This window comes from Callorhinchus milii, unplaced genomic scaffold, assembly GCF_018977255.1.
Source record: "Callorhinchus milii isolate IMCB2004 unplaced genomic scaffold, IMCB_Cmil_1.0 Scaffold1, whole genome shotgun sequence".
NCBI lineage: Eukaryota > Metazoa > Chordata > Chondrichthyes > Chimaeriformes > Callorhinchidae > Callorhinchus > Callorhinchus milii.
This window is the reverse complement of record NW_024704742.1, coordinates 97,485,436-97,500,728: the sequence shown is the minus strand read 5'-3', so window position 1 is coordinate 97,500,728 and position 15,293 is coordinate 97,485,436. Positions and strand designations below refer to the sequence as shown.

The window sequence follows — 15,293 nt, the reverse complement described above, 5'->3', positions numbered from 1 at the left end:
TACTCTTTGGCTCTCGTCAACATCTAAAATCTCACAGTTCTCACCTCCTCCACCTACCCGACCTCCCCCTAAAACTCTCCGAACCCATACACAACCTAGGCGTCAGGTTCAACCCCCAATTATCCTTCCTCCCCCACATCCGGTCCCTCACCAGCACTGCCTTCTCCCACCTCTGATGCATCACCCATCTCCGCCAATACCTCTCTCCGAAAGCCGCTGAAACCCTGGTCCATGACTTTGTCAACTCTCGGCTGGACTATTCAAACACCCTCCTCATCGGCCTCCCATCCACTACCATCCATAAAATCCAGATTATTCAAAACTCTGCCGCCCGCATTCTCACCTGCACCAAACTCCGCTCCCCGATCACCCCAGTCCTTGCCAGACTGCATTGGCTGCCTGTCCCAGAAAGGATTGACTTCAAGATCCTCACCCTTGTATTCAAATCCCTCCACTCCTCTGAACCCTCCTACCTCTCTGACCTCCTCTCATCAAAACAGTGCCCATTGCCTTCGTTCCTCCGGATCTGGCCTCCTCCTTGTCCCCCGAGTCCTCTGCTCCACCCTCGGCAGCCGTGCATTCAGCCACTATGCCCCCAGCCTTTGGAACTCCCTTCCTCACTCCCTTCGCCTTGCCCCTTCTCTTCCTATTTTCAAGTCTCTGCTGAAGACCTTTCTTTTCGCCTGCGCCTTTGGTCCCTTCCTCCCCCTCTCCCTGGCTCAGCCCCAGGATCTGTTACTGTGAAGCACTCTGAGACGCCGTCCAGCATGGAGGGTGCTATATAAATCCAAGTTGTTGTTGTTGTAGTAGTCAACAAATAAATGCACCAAATATCACAATTCATCATTTATTGTGAATCTAGTTTCAGTGGATTTATTCAGTGGAAGCAGAAAATCCTAATTGAAACTGATTTAAATTCTGAATGATGGTTGCTTCAGGGTTTTCTAGAAATAATACCTGGTTCACCTGGCTTTGTTAAAGGCAAATCATGTCTGATAAACTTAGAATCATAGAATCGTACAGCACAAAAAGAGGCCATTCGATCCATCGAGTTTGTGCCGGCTCTTTGAAAAAGAGCTATGTAATGTCAATCCCACTCCCCAGCCCTTTCCCTTAATCCTTCATCCTTCTGAAATACCCATCCACCGTGTTTTTAGAAGTAGTTATCGAATCGGCCTCGACCACCCTTTCAGGCAATGTGTTCCAGATTCGAACAACTCGCTGCGTGAAAAAATATCTTCTCACCTCCCCTCTGCTTCTTTTAGATACTATTTTGAATCTGTGACCTTGAGTCACCGACACACCCACCAACGGAAACAGTTTTTCCCTTTCTAACCTATCAAATCCCCTCATGATTTCGAAGACCCCTATTAGGTCTCCTCGTAACCTAATTGAGTTCTTTGTTAAAATAACAGAGTGGATTGATGAAGGTAGTGCAGTTGATGTAGCGCATATGGACTTTCAGAAGGTGTTTGATAAAGTGCCACATAATAGACTAGTTAGCAAAATTGAAGCCCATGGGATAAAAGGTACAGTTGTCTGGGAGACAGAAAGCAGAGGGTAGTGGTGAATGATTGTTTTTCAGACTGGAGGGAAGTATACAGTGGTGTCCCCCGGGGTCGGTATCAGGTCCACTATGCTCTTTGATAATCACAAATGAATTGGACTTGGGTATAGAAAGCAAAATTTTAAAGTTTGCAGATGATACAAAACTTGGGAACATAGTAAACAGTGAGAAGGATAGCAGCAGACTGCAGGAGGACATAGACACACTGGTGAAATGGGCAGACACATGGCAGATGAAGTTTAATGCAGAGAAATGTGAGGTGATGCATTTTCGGAGAGGCAATATTCACTAAATGATACAGTTTTAAAGGGGGTTCAGGACCAGGCAGACCTGAGGGTTCACATACACAGGTCTTTGAAGGTGGCAGGACAGGTTGATAGAGCTATTAAAAACATTAATCCTTGGCTGTATAAATAGAGGCATAGAATATGAAAGCAAGGAAGTTCTGCTAAACCTTTATAAATCACTGGTTAGCCCTCAGCTGGAGTATTGTGTCCAATTCTGACTACCACACTTTAGGAAAGATATCAAGGTCTTGGAGAGAGTGCAGAGGAGTTTTACCAGAAAGCTACCAGGCATGAGGGACTTTAGTTATGTAGAGAGACGAGAAAATCTGTGATTGTTCTCCTTGGAGTAAAGAAGGTTAAGAGGAAATTTAATAGAGGTGTTCAAAATTATGAGGGGTTTTGATAGAGGAGGTAGGGGAAAATTGTTTCCACTGACAGGTGGGTCAGTAATTTGGGAACGTAGATTTAAGATAATTCACTAAAGAACCAAAGGGTAGATGAGAAATTTTTCACACAAAGCGTTGTTATGTTCTGGAATGCACTGTTTGAAAGGTTTGTGGAAATAGATTCAATAACTTAAGATTCAATAGTTTCAAAAGGGAATTGGTTAGGTACTTGAAGTGGAAACATTTGCAAGAACATAGGGAAAGAGCAGGGGAGTGGGACTGATTGTGTAGCTCTTCCAAAGATACGGTACAGACACGATGGGCCAAATGGTCTCCTGTGCTGTAATAGTCTATGATTCTATACAACATAGGGAGAATCACTAAACATCCAAAGGTGTTCTTAGCATTTATCGGCAAAGTAAACATCTCACAGAAAGTTCACTATATGCCAGGATTAATAGGCTTTGTTCTACTGAAAAGGTTGATTTTGCTTTCTAAAAGTCAAGTTTAGTAGCAGAATTATATAAAGTAACAAAAAGTAATTCCTTTTCCCCAGCATGATAATATTTTCCTAATTCTACTACTAAAGAAAGCACCTGAGAAGTGAGCTAAAACAATCTACACCCTGATCTTAAAATTCAGTGTGTCTCTTGTACACTATTTCTCTTTTTACTTGGTCGGCTAAATGTCTGGCACATACAGAAGTCCATTAGAATTCTTAAGTATTTTCAGTATCTTAAAAATTCTTGAGTATCCAAACCAGACTGAGAGTGCCACATAGGTATACCATCTAGATATACAATTTTCTCTGTGTTTGGAATGCACACACTCTTCCTGGAGGGACACATCCTGCTTACCCTATTCTGGAGAGTATTAGATGCAGGTTAGGAAGAACCAAGGCTTGAGAATCCAGAACGTGCATTGAGATATTGCTCGAGTTTAACCAGCTAAAATCTTGTAGCTTGAAAGCACTGTCTGGCAAACTTCTTGCTGCTGTTTCACACTATGTGTGGGGGTTTTAGCTTGCAAGATTAACAGAGGTTGAATCCCAGCCCCTCAGTGACAATAATTTACACCTCGATCATAAATTGAGTGCATCTCGTGTTTCTAGTCAAAGCATAAGTGATTTGATTAATTAACATACCGCCATGAGAGATAACCTTTTGGTAAGGTTCAATGGCCTTCATGTCAATCCTGTGCTCCTGCTCTCCAATGACAACTGTCCTCCACAGCCGATTATCTGTGCGTTCTTGCTCCGCGGTATATTCCGGTATGGGTTCCACTTCCTCTTTTGCAGTGTTGGTGGCAATAGGCGTCTCATCTAAAATGAGGGAATACCCCAGTCAGTAAATAAATGTCAGCAAGAGTATACAAGAACATTTAGCTATTAAAATGCACTTCACCCTAAGCACTTCACTGTTGTGCAAGGCATTATTCCATTATCAAATGGAAAGGGGAAAGGTGACAGAAAGAGATCAAAATAAAAGGTTTAATTTTTTCTAAAATTAAAACCATTGTTTTTCTATCTCCATCTCTGAGCCACCTAGTTGGGTTCATTTTGATGGAGACCAAGCAGGCTATTTGGAGTGTAGTTTTGTTGCTCCAAATACAATCTTTGTGTTAAATCTATATTAGTATAAGCATTAAGTCAAAACAATCTGTTCTTTGCTTCAATTGCTGGCAAATAGATGTATTCTGCAATAAAATCAAGGATTATTATGAATAGATGCATTCATCCAGACAGACTAAGATTCAATTCATTGAAATAACAATACATAGCATACTATAATCAACACAATGAACTTAAGAGTGCTTAAGTTCACCTGTTGTTTACACAATACTCTTATATTATTTTGTACAGTTATGCTTCTGTTGAAGTATTTAATCATAATTTATTAAACATGCCCTCTGTATCAACAACAAGGTATTATAATTCTGGCACAAAGTGTCATATACTCTGAGAATACTGGTTCTTCCTCCAACAAAAACACACGAAGGTCTTCAAGCGCGGCCTGAAGATAGGAAAGGGGCAAGGCAGAGTAATAGAGGAAGAGTGTTGCAGAGCTTTGGGGCGTAGTGGATCGCTGATAGTGGAATAGAGGGCACGAGGGACATGCAGAAGGCCGAGCCAGTCGAGCGGAGGCAGCGGGTTGTGGATTGGAGGGTAAGCAGGTCAGAGGTAGGGAGATGCCAGGGCATGAAGGGATTTGAAAACAAGTGTGAGGATCTGGAAATTGATTTGTTTGGTGATAGGGAGTCAGTGGAGCCTGGTGTGATGGGAGTACGGAGTTTAGTACGGGTGAGTATGCAGATGGCACAGTTTTGCATTAGCTGGTTTCAAATTTGCTGTTTCAAAGGAGCGAGTTAACTTGTGGAGTTTCAACACCTTTGGATGTCCTCCTGACATGAAAAATGCTACATAAATGCAATTTGTTGTTGTTAAAATACTGGAGAAATGCTTTTTTGATATGTGTCAAAAAGATATGAGGAAGATCAGCCAATCTGCATCCAATATTTCACTGACAGTTTGAGAAAGCTGAAATCTGAAAGTTGGGGAATTCTTAAATTACTATTGCAGAAAATGCTATTATAGTTAACACTGTGTTACAGATTGTGAAGCAAGGTTTATAAAATGGATGTATTGTACTACATTTTGGGGTTGGGGAGAGGTCAACTTGAAGCAATGAGCTAAGAATTTAGGGAAGATTGTGAAATCAATGCTGTTGGCCAATACTAAGCAAATCTAGGTTACAAGTATTAAAATAAACAGGTCAAGTTAAATTCATAATAAACAAAAATGTTTTAAGTAATTTATGGAAATGGAAAGAAAATGATTGGTCATTAAACTAAAAAAACTCTGAAACATTTATCATGGATGGAAGAAAAACTGAAAGAACATTAGGGGAGAATTAAAAGGGATTGTTTGTAGCAAGCAGAGCATTGAAGAAGATGGGGGAGGGATTGTTCATGGATGAAAGACATTGCTAAAGTGCGAGAGCTACTGATAAAAATAGTTTTTTTTAATACACACTTTTTTTGAAACACACAAATAAATATTGGTGGCACTCCAAAGTAGATAAATAAAGCAAATAACATCCAAGATAATGTGAAATACAATGGCTGGCAGTGAAACAATCATTCTGAAACACTTTTTATATAAGAGTAATGAGGCACAAAAGTGGATGGAATCCACGCAATAGCACTAAATCAATTAGAGTAGAATTTCTAGGCAGGCTGCAATGTTGCAACCTTAATCACTGCTTCTGATCTCCTGGTCTGCATTATTCACTTCTATTATAATTTACAACTTTACTTTATTTCCCACTCTACCTATGAGGTCAGAAGAAAGTTTAGGAGGAGTTTAAAATAGTTTCTCCCCACATAGAGGGCTATTAAAACATGAAATGTTTTGCCATGAGTATTGAAGTTAAGACCATTCTAATGTTTAAAAAGTAATTGCTTAAACACAAAGAAAAGAACAATAGGATCCAGGGTAAGGTGGGGAATGAAGTGTTAAACTCAATTTAAGCAGCAAGCACCAGCATAGGCTGAATAGGCCAAATAAACTCCTTCAGTAATTTCTAAAACTTTGTTTTAAGTTTCTCTTCCTGTTTTAAAAAAATTTAAACTTATACTTTCCTGTTTACTTGCATCTGCAATGACATATTTTTCTAATTCCATTGTTATTTATTGTACTTATTTCATTAATACTTACTGTATTGGTCAGTGGAATAAAACCAGTAAGGTCTGTACTGACCACTCCTGCAAAATGTAACAGCTTTCACTTATACATAATTTTTTAAGTAAAATAATGACTCAAAAAGTGCTTAAAAACAACCGATAAATATGGTTAGGTGGTGTCAACCTGGCTCAATTGTCAGCAAGCTTGTGAGTTCAAACTCCAAGTAGGGACTTTGAACTCATATGTTCTAGGGTGAGACTCTAACAGAGGGTGCGGGTGTGCTGCAATAATTGACCATGCAAAAAGGAAGTTCTGTCAATTTGTCTTTTAGTGTGGGAACTGACTGGCGCATGGTGAGCAAGACAGCTGGCGGCATGAGCAGCGAACTCAGCTTTCATTATGTGTGTTGGAATTTTCTAGAATTCCAAGCACTGCATTATAATGGGGCTCCAATGTGTTTGCCCAAGTTTGAAACTGCTTTAAATTTCTCATGAAATAAAGTTGCAAGATCCATAAAGGGCTTAATATTTTAAGCTCTACAATTTCCACTGTAAAAATCAGATTTGTACTGAAGGTATCATTTTTCTGGTTTTAGTGAAATACAGCTTCCAGTCAAATGCAGCAGTCAGTGTGTAATGGTTTTGCCACCTGCTGGGTAGTCTTCAATACTATTTCTTATAATTCAGCTGCCTAAATAGCAGTTAAGGATTCCACATTTCATTTCTGAATCAGCTGTCACTGAATATTTTGTTGCGCAAACTGGAAGGTTCAATCAGCATCAAGCATCAGCTGTGGGTTACAATGACATTACAGTATACTAACCAAACTAGCATTGATTCATGATTCATAGAGTAAATAAAAATAACCTCCTACATTTTGTATGTTCTCATATTGAAGGGTGTAGTAATCGCTTCAAACTTTTTGAAAATAATAATTTGGTCATTCAATCCTCAACTGTTGGTGGGACACTGCTGTGCGCAATTGGCTGCCGTGTTTTGCCCATAAAATATGCAGTCAATTCACTTTACAGGATATTCTGTGAAGCGCTTTGACACCTCTCGACGAAGTGATAAGGTGCTATATCAAATGCAAAGATTACTAAGACAACAGCTTTGTTCAAAAATTAGGTACAGGTATGGCCCAGGAGCAACGGCAAAGTAGCAATTTTTAAACAATGATTGCATTCACTCTTATTGTAAGCAAAGACATAAAAGATCTGCTTGACTGAACAATAGTCTGAGTAACAGAATTTTATACCATTGACTGGAACATGTCAACACATCAGTACCAGTTTGAGAAAAACAGTAATTTCTGGTTCATGAGAGTTGAATGCTGCCATTAAATGTCACTGCTTCTAGTAAGGTTGTGTATCACAATTACTCCACTTTACAATATATCCTGTGAAGTGCTTTGGGACGTTCTCCTGATGTGTAAGGTGCTATATAAAATACAAGGATTATTATTATTATCGTTATTAAGGTTCTACTTCTTACCAACTCCATAAATCTGCCTAAAGAAGAACACATATCTGTTGCTCAATGTGAATTCCCTGATAATAGTTTCTTGGACAAGACCAGAATACTACTTCAGGACCAAAACACACATGATGGACAACATCTAATTTTGTGTTGTTTCCTACAACATGGCCACAAAGTCCACAGCAGTGAGCATGGAGCAGAATATCCTCCAATGAGAAAAAAATTAGATTAATTGGTATGAACAGCTCAACATACAGCGCTTTCTTACTCAGGGGAGTGCCAGTGTTATTGGCAGCTATAATATTATGTCCGTACAAACTGTTAAAATAGTCTACACTGCTCCATTGGATTCCATTATGTACAGCACTGAGTGCAAAAGTGAACATAAACTTTTTTCGGTGCAGATCAGTATCTCTGGACTTACCGGTTGCTTTGAATTACGCATGCGCCATGTAGATTATTGATTAAATCAGATTTTATATGACTTGTATAGTTTGCCAGCTATTCGGACTTTGTGTAATTCGCATTAAATGTTATGGTCCTGACTGATATGATCCGACTGATCTTCACCCTTGTCTTCAAATCCCTCCACTTCTCTGCACCCCCCTACCTCTCTGACCTCCACTCTCCTCAAAACAGTGCCCGTTGCCTTCGTTCCTCTGGGTCTGGCCTCCTCCTTGTCCCCCGAGTCCTCTGCTCCACCCGTGCCTTCAGCCACTACACCCCGAGGCTCTGGAACTCCCTTCCTCTCTCCCTTCGCCTCGACCCCTTTCTTCCTATTTTCAGGTCTCTGCTGAACACCTTTCTTTTCGACCATGCTTTTGGTCACCTTCCTCCCCTCCCCCTGGCTCGATTACTGTGAAGTGCTCTGAGATGCCATCCAGGGTGGAGGGCGCTATACAAATCCAAGTTGTTGTTGTTGTTGATCCATGTGAGTTTTACTGTATAATCCAAAAACTGGAACAGGTTTCCAGGAAGGGTGGTTAAGGCTAGAACCCTGGACTTATTTAAAAAGACAGTTGGGGGTTGTTCTCCCTCCCTTCATTCCCCTCCATCCATTCAGCAGGTTCTGACCTGCTCCATGTCTCCACCCAACCGGTCCTACCATCAGCGGTCGGACCTTCAACCTCCATCCTTTGGAACTCCATCCCACAATCCCTACACATTGTTCCCTCCCTTGCCTCCTTCAAGGCACGACCCAAGACCCTCCTTTTTGACAGTGCCTCTAGCCGCCCTCCTACCCACTCTGCCCCCAATGCTCGGGTCCTAATCCCTGACTGTTCAGGATCTTGGGACTTCCTCCCAACCTGAAAGGCGCTTGCAAATGTAATTTGGTTGTTGTTGTTCTGGAAGGATGAGATTGGATGGGCTTGCTTCATCCAGTGATCTGGACGACATTAAATTCCCATTAAAAGACGATTATTATTAGGTGCCAGATTTTCTCCAACTTTCTGTATCACTTATTCATCAGAACCCATAAACTATCATGCTTTTGAGTAGTATATAAATCAGCCTACGACAACATAATTCAATCTTGTGATGCATTTGTATGCATTCTCATTTTGCAACAGTTGTATACACACACACACAAGCATAACCTTCAGAGATTCAGGAACATAGGAACAGGAGTAGGCCATTTAGCCTGTCGAGTTGTCTGATACGCTTGTAGATGAGTCAGTCAATAGCGTTTCAGCATCAAAGAGTCTTCCTGCCAAGCAACTGTGGCTTCAAGGCACTTGATGTGTAATTATTTAAAGCAGAACTGAGCGGTATCCATGACGACTCTCAATTTCCTGGGATTCACACAACCTAGGTATCTAAACTTACATTAAAACTAATCCCTAATGCCATTTCTGAGCTGTGAATAAATATATTGAAAATATTCAGTGCTTTTCACAGTTCTATCCACAGTTCAGAATGAAAAACACAAACCAATTCTCCAACTTGAAGTTGATGCATTCAAGGAGATGTTAATACAGATACATTTCTGGTATAATTTCAGCAGTTCTATTGAAGTGAAAGAGCACTATTAAAAGTAACATAACATGGGTAAATAAATGACAGCCAACATGGATTTGTTAAAGGCAAATAACTTCTGACTGAGTTGATTGACTTCTTCGATAAAGTAACAGAGAAGATTGATGAAGGAAGATAGTGCAGTTGATGTGTATACATGGACTTTCAAAAGGTGTTCAAAACTCTCCCTGGGCCCATCTCTACTCCCAAACTACCACCCCATCTCCAACCTCCCTTTCCTCTCCAAGATCCTGGAATGAGTTGTTGCTTCTCAGCTTCGCTCCTTCCCACCATTCCCTTCACGAAACCCTCCAATTGGGTTTCCGTGCCGCCCATAGCACAGAAACAGTCCTGGTCAAAGTGACAAATGACATTCTGTCCATCTGCAACCAAGGCTCCCTCTGCCTCCTCGTCCTCCTTGACCTCTCTGCTGTCTTCGACACCGTCGCCCACTTTATCCTCATCCACCGCCTCTCCTCGCACCTCAACCTTCACGGCTCTGTCCTTGACTAGTTCAGATTGTACCTCACACACTACCTCCACTTCATCTGCACAAACGGCTTCTCCCCTAGCCCCCGCACTGTCTTGTGAGGCGTTCCTCAGAGGTCTGTCCTTGGTCCCCTCTTCTTCAATATCTACATGCTCCCTCTTGGTGACATAATCCGCAGACATGGGGTCAACTTCCACATGTATGCAGATGACACCCAACTCTATCTCTCTGCTTCCACTCTTGACTCCAGGACCACTGCTGTCCTGACAACAACAACAAGATTTCATTTATAGAGTGCCTTCCACGTCAGGAGGACGTCCCAAGGCGCTGGACAGTTGGGTCGGGACCCGAGCAGGGAGGAAATGGTCAGGGTGAGGGAAGGGAGGGAGTGAGGAAGGGGTAGAGAGTCGAGAGGGGAGCTGAAGGCACGGTCGAAGAGAAAGGTCTTGAGACCGGCCTTCAAGGAGGAAAGGGAGGAAGCAAGGTGAAGGCACTGGGGTTGGAGTTCCAGAGCCTAGGGGCTGAGAGGCTGAACGCCCGGCCACCGATGGTAGGGCGGTTGGCGTGGGGGATGTGGAGCAGACCGGAGCCAGAGGAACGGAGGGTACGGGCAGGTAAGTAGGGGGATAGTAGGTCGGAGAGGTAGGAGGGAGCAAGGCCGTGAATGGCCTTGTAGGTGAGGATGAGGATAGACAGAATGCCTATCAGACATCAAGTCCTGGATGAGAGCTAACTTACTTCAGTTGAACATCAACTAGACCGAGGCTCTCCTGAATGGCTCCTGTCAGCACCTCCTCACCTCAGCTGCTGACAGCATCACCATCCATGGTTGCACACTCCACCTTGCTAAGCCAGTCTGGAACCCTGGCATCTTGTTTGACCCTCAACTATCCTTTCTACCTCACATCTGCACCATGACCCGGCTCTGCCTTCCCCCACCTCTGCAATATCACCCGGCTCCGCCACTGTCTCACACCACAGGCCGCCAAAACCCTCATACATGCTTTCATTACATCGAGGGTTGACTATGTAAACTTACTGCTTGTCAGCCTCCCCAACTCCTTTTCCATAGGCTGCAGATCATCCAGAATTCTGTATCCCATGTCCTCTCCTGCACTAGGCTCCCTGACCCTATCACCACCATCCTCACCCGACTCCACTGGCTTCCCATCATACAGTTCAATACTAAGGATACAGTTCAAGATCCTGGTCCTCACCTTCAAAGTCCTCTACATCTTGTTCCCCCTACCTCTGTGACCTCCTAACCCCATACCATCCTGCTCTCTCCCTCCGCTCAGCGGGCTCTGGCCTGCCTCACGTCCCCTGCCTAGCTCGCCCCAATATTGGCTGGCAGGCCTTCTGCCACTCTGCCTCGCCCCTCCCTTGCCACCTTCAAAAACCATCTCAAGACCCTCCTCTTCGATCGTGCTTTTGATCTCCCTGGTCTCCCCCTGCCCACCATGTACACCCAACCCCCAGTTCGGGTCCGAAACTCTGTCTGCCCATCGCCTTGGGATGTCCTCCCGACATGAAAGGCGCTTTACAAATATAATTTTGTTACTTTTGTTGTTGATAAAATGCCACATAATAGACTTGTTAGCAAAATTGAAGCCCATGGGATTAAAGTGGCAGTATGGATCCGAAATTATCTGGGAGACAGAAAGCAGAGGGTAGTAGTGCACGGTTGTTTTTCAGACTGGAGGGAAGTATACAGTGGTGTCCCCCAGGAGTTGGTATTAGGACCACTGGTCTTTTTAATATATTAATGACCTGGACCTGGGTATAGAGAGCAAAATGTTAAAGTTTGCAGATGATACAAAACTTGTAAAAGGTAATGTACTAAAGTACTAGAAACGTACTAAACAGTGAGGAGGATAGTAACATATTGCAGGAGGACACAGACAGGCTGGTGAAATGGGTACACACATGGCAGGTGGAATTTAATGCAGCTAAGTGTGAAGTGATGCATTTGGGGAGCAGGAATGAGGAGGCAATATACAACAATAAAATTACATTTGTATAACACCTTTCACATCGGGAGGACATCCAAGGCACTGGACAATCAGTGTTTTGGACCCGAGCTGGGGGTCAGGATTAGGGGAGTGGAGGGCAGGGGTGGAAGGAGGGTGACTGAAGGCACGTCAAAGAGGAGGGTCTTGAGTCAGGTCTTGAAGGAGGCAAGGGAGGACATGAGTTGGATGGACTGCATGATGGAGGTCCAGTGGGTGGGGGCAGAAGGCCCGACCACCAATGGTGGGGCGTGCGAGGCAGGGGACATGAAGCAGGCCGGAACCTGCTGAGCGGACGCAGAGGGCAGGTTGGTAGGGGTTAGGAGGTTGCAGAGGTAGGGGGGAGCATGGTCATAGAGGGCTTTGAAGGTGAGGACCAGGAACTTGACCTGTATCCTATGTGATGGAAAGCCAGTGGAGTTGGGCAAGGATGAAGGTGATAGGCTCATGGAGCCTGGTGCAGGAGAAGACATGGGCTGCAGAGTTCTGGATGATCTACAGCCTATGGAGGGAGGAGTTAGGTAGAGAGTTTGCATAGTCAAGCCTGGATGTTATGAATGTGTGTATGAGGGTCTTGGTGGCTTCCGGTGTGAGACAGTGGTGGAGCCGGGCGAGGTTGCGATGGTGGGGAAAGGTGGAGCGGGACATGGCACGGATGTGGGGTAGAAAAGATAGTTGAGGGTTAAACAAGACATCAAGATTCTGGACTGGCTCGGTTGCCTGAAGTGTGGAGGCGCTGATGGGAGCCAATCAGGAGAGCCGCAGTCTTGTTGATGTTCAACTATAGAAAGTTAGCTCTCATCTAGGACTTGATATCTGACAGACATTCTGTCAGGACAGCAGTGGTCCTGGAATCAAGCGTGGAGGCAGAGAGATAGAGTTGGGTGTCATCCGCATACTTGTGAAAATTGACCCCATGTCTGCGGATGTTGCCATCAAGAGGTAGCATATAGATAGTGAAAAAGAGGGGAGCAAGGACAGAGACCTGAGGAACTCAGCATAAGACAGCACAGAGGCTAAGAGGAGAAGCTATTTGTGGAGATGAAGCGGAGACCGTGTGAGAGGTAGGATCTGAATCTTTCAAGGACAGAACCATGAAGGTTGAGGTAAGAGGAGAGGTGTGGGCAACGTTATCGAAGGCAGCAGAGAGGTCAAGGAGGACGAGGAGGCAGAGGGAGCCCTGGTTACAGATGGACAAAATGTCATTTGTCACTTTGACCAAAGCTGTTTCTGTGGATGACATAAGATAAATGGTACCATTTTAAAGGGGGTGCAGGACCAGAGAGACCTCTGGGGTTCACAGAAGCAAATCTTTGAAGGTAGAAGGTTGAAGGTACAAGTTGATAAAGTTGTTGAAATGCATGTGGGATCCTTGGCTTTATAAATAGAGGCATAGAGTATAAAAGCAAGGAAGTTATGTTGAACCTTTACAAATCTCTGGTTAGGTCTCAGTTGGAGTATTGTGCCCAATTCTGGGCACCACATTTTAGGAAGGATATCAGCATCTTTGAGAATGTGCAGAGGAGTTTTACAAGAATGATATCAGAGATGAGGGACTTCAATTATGTGGAGTGTTTAGAATTATTCTCCATTCTACAGCAGAGAAGGTCAAGAGGAAATTTAATAGAGGTATTCAAAATTGAGTTTTTTTTAAAATAAGGTAGATAGGGAGAAATGGTTTCCTTTGGCAGTTGGTTCCATAACCTGAGTACACAGATTTAAGATAATTGGCAAAGAACCAGAGGGGAAACGAGCAGAATTTTTTTTTACCCAAAGAGTTGTTTCGGTCTAGAATGCATTATTGGAATGGGTGGTGGAAGCAGATTCGATAGTAGCTTTCGAAAGGAAATCGGTTAGGTACTTAAAAATAAAAAATTTGCAGGGCTATGGGGTAAGAGCGGGGAAGCGGGACTAGTTGGATAGCTCTTTCAAAGAACTGGTAGAGGCACGATGAGCCAAGTGGCCTCCTTCTGTGCTGTAAGATTGTATGATCCTAAGTAATGATGTCAGCTAATCAAATATTAGCCGTAGTTTCACCTGACATTGAATGCCCATTTAAAAAACTATTATTAGGTGCCAGATTTCCCACCACCTTTCTGCATCAGTAATTAATTAGAATCAGAATAGGAGCAGGATGAAAAATGGTGGTAATTCAGGAACTAGATTTATCAAGCAAAGTGGAAGTGTTTTAATTTATTAATGATTCATTAGAGTTGGCTTTTGTATTTATTTGTGGGCAAAATTTAATGGTCTTTAATGGTATGAAGAACAGTAAATTCAGGTTTTTACCACATTCACTTTTTAAAAACATTTTTTCACTGCGATATACCCTTTTTGGAGTGAAAATCAATCAGTAAAAATCAATTACTTTCTATTTTTTGTGCCAAAAGAAGAGCAAACACAGAATGCCACAAAGGGCTTCCACTCCATTTTCTCTGATGTACTCGTCCTTCACAAGTTACTGTTTAATTCTCAGCTGATATTTGAGACTTATTTACAATGCCCTGACAATGAATATCTGTCAGCATGAAACTTACGGTGTGGGGGGAGGGAAGAACGTTTGCACGTGTGGCATTGTTTATTTTATTCTCTTATTACTCTATTTGACAGAAGAAATGAAAAAGCAATTCTCTCAAAAGGTTAGTGTTACCAGAAAACTGTTTTGCAATGCAGAACTGTTTTTGGTAGAAAACTGTATAGAAGCGCTGAGGTTGTCAGATACAAAGAGATATTGAGTCAAAACTGAAGCTTTTTGATGAGTTAGGATTTTCCTGCGGAAACCGCTGATTATGTTGCAAAGCACATTTCTTAGAGGTGAGTTGCCAGAGGTGAAAAGGGAGGGGCAGAGAAAGAGTTTGCCAGTAAAACAAATGTTGTGATTTCCTTGATTTATCTTAAAAGAAGATCCATATTGTGGCAGAAGAATTGGAGAGAGACATGCAAAGTTGTGAAAGTTCAATAAACCTCCGCTATTCAGTATACAAACAGCAATTCTCTCACTATCATACCCTGGTCTCTTCAATACATTTCCAATATTTGTTGGAACGGTGTTACTGGAAAAACATTCATCAACAAGTTTCCATAATGAATTCTGCACTGTTGCATCATTCATCCAGATGCACAGAATTATCAATTTGTTTCTTCATTCACTTTTCCTGGCCTCGGTTATTTTCTGGGTGAGAGAGACTGACCCATTTCATGCTGCATACTCTTACTGAATTGAGGCTTTCTTTGTCTACTCAGCAAACACGGATAGATTTCCTTCTGATTTCAGAAGATAAATTTCCCAAGAGAGGTTTGCATGCCAAAATTGGGGCCCTGCTGTGTCCATAAAACAAGCCTTAACATTCAGCAAAGTAGCCAAATATACTTTTGCTT

General features: G+C 42.8%; 1 protein-coding gene across 9 annotated transcripts in view; it reads right to left on the bottom strand.

The window, feature by feature from the left end:
* Positions 1–15,293, bottom strand: part of LOC103186096 (prune homolog 2 with BCH domain) — a 192,958-nt gene that overhangs the window by 40,491 nt on the left and 137,174 nt on the right. For all 9 annotated transcript variants that reach the window (XM_042333668.1, XM_042333664.1, XM_042333673.1 and 6 more), the window contains one exon: positions 3,385–3,561. In XM_042333668.1, the coding sequence (XP_042189602.1) occupies positions 3,385–3,561 (177 nt within the window). The remainder of the gene's footprint in view (positions 1–3,384; positions 3,562–15,293) is intronic.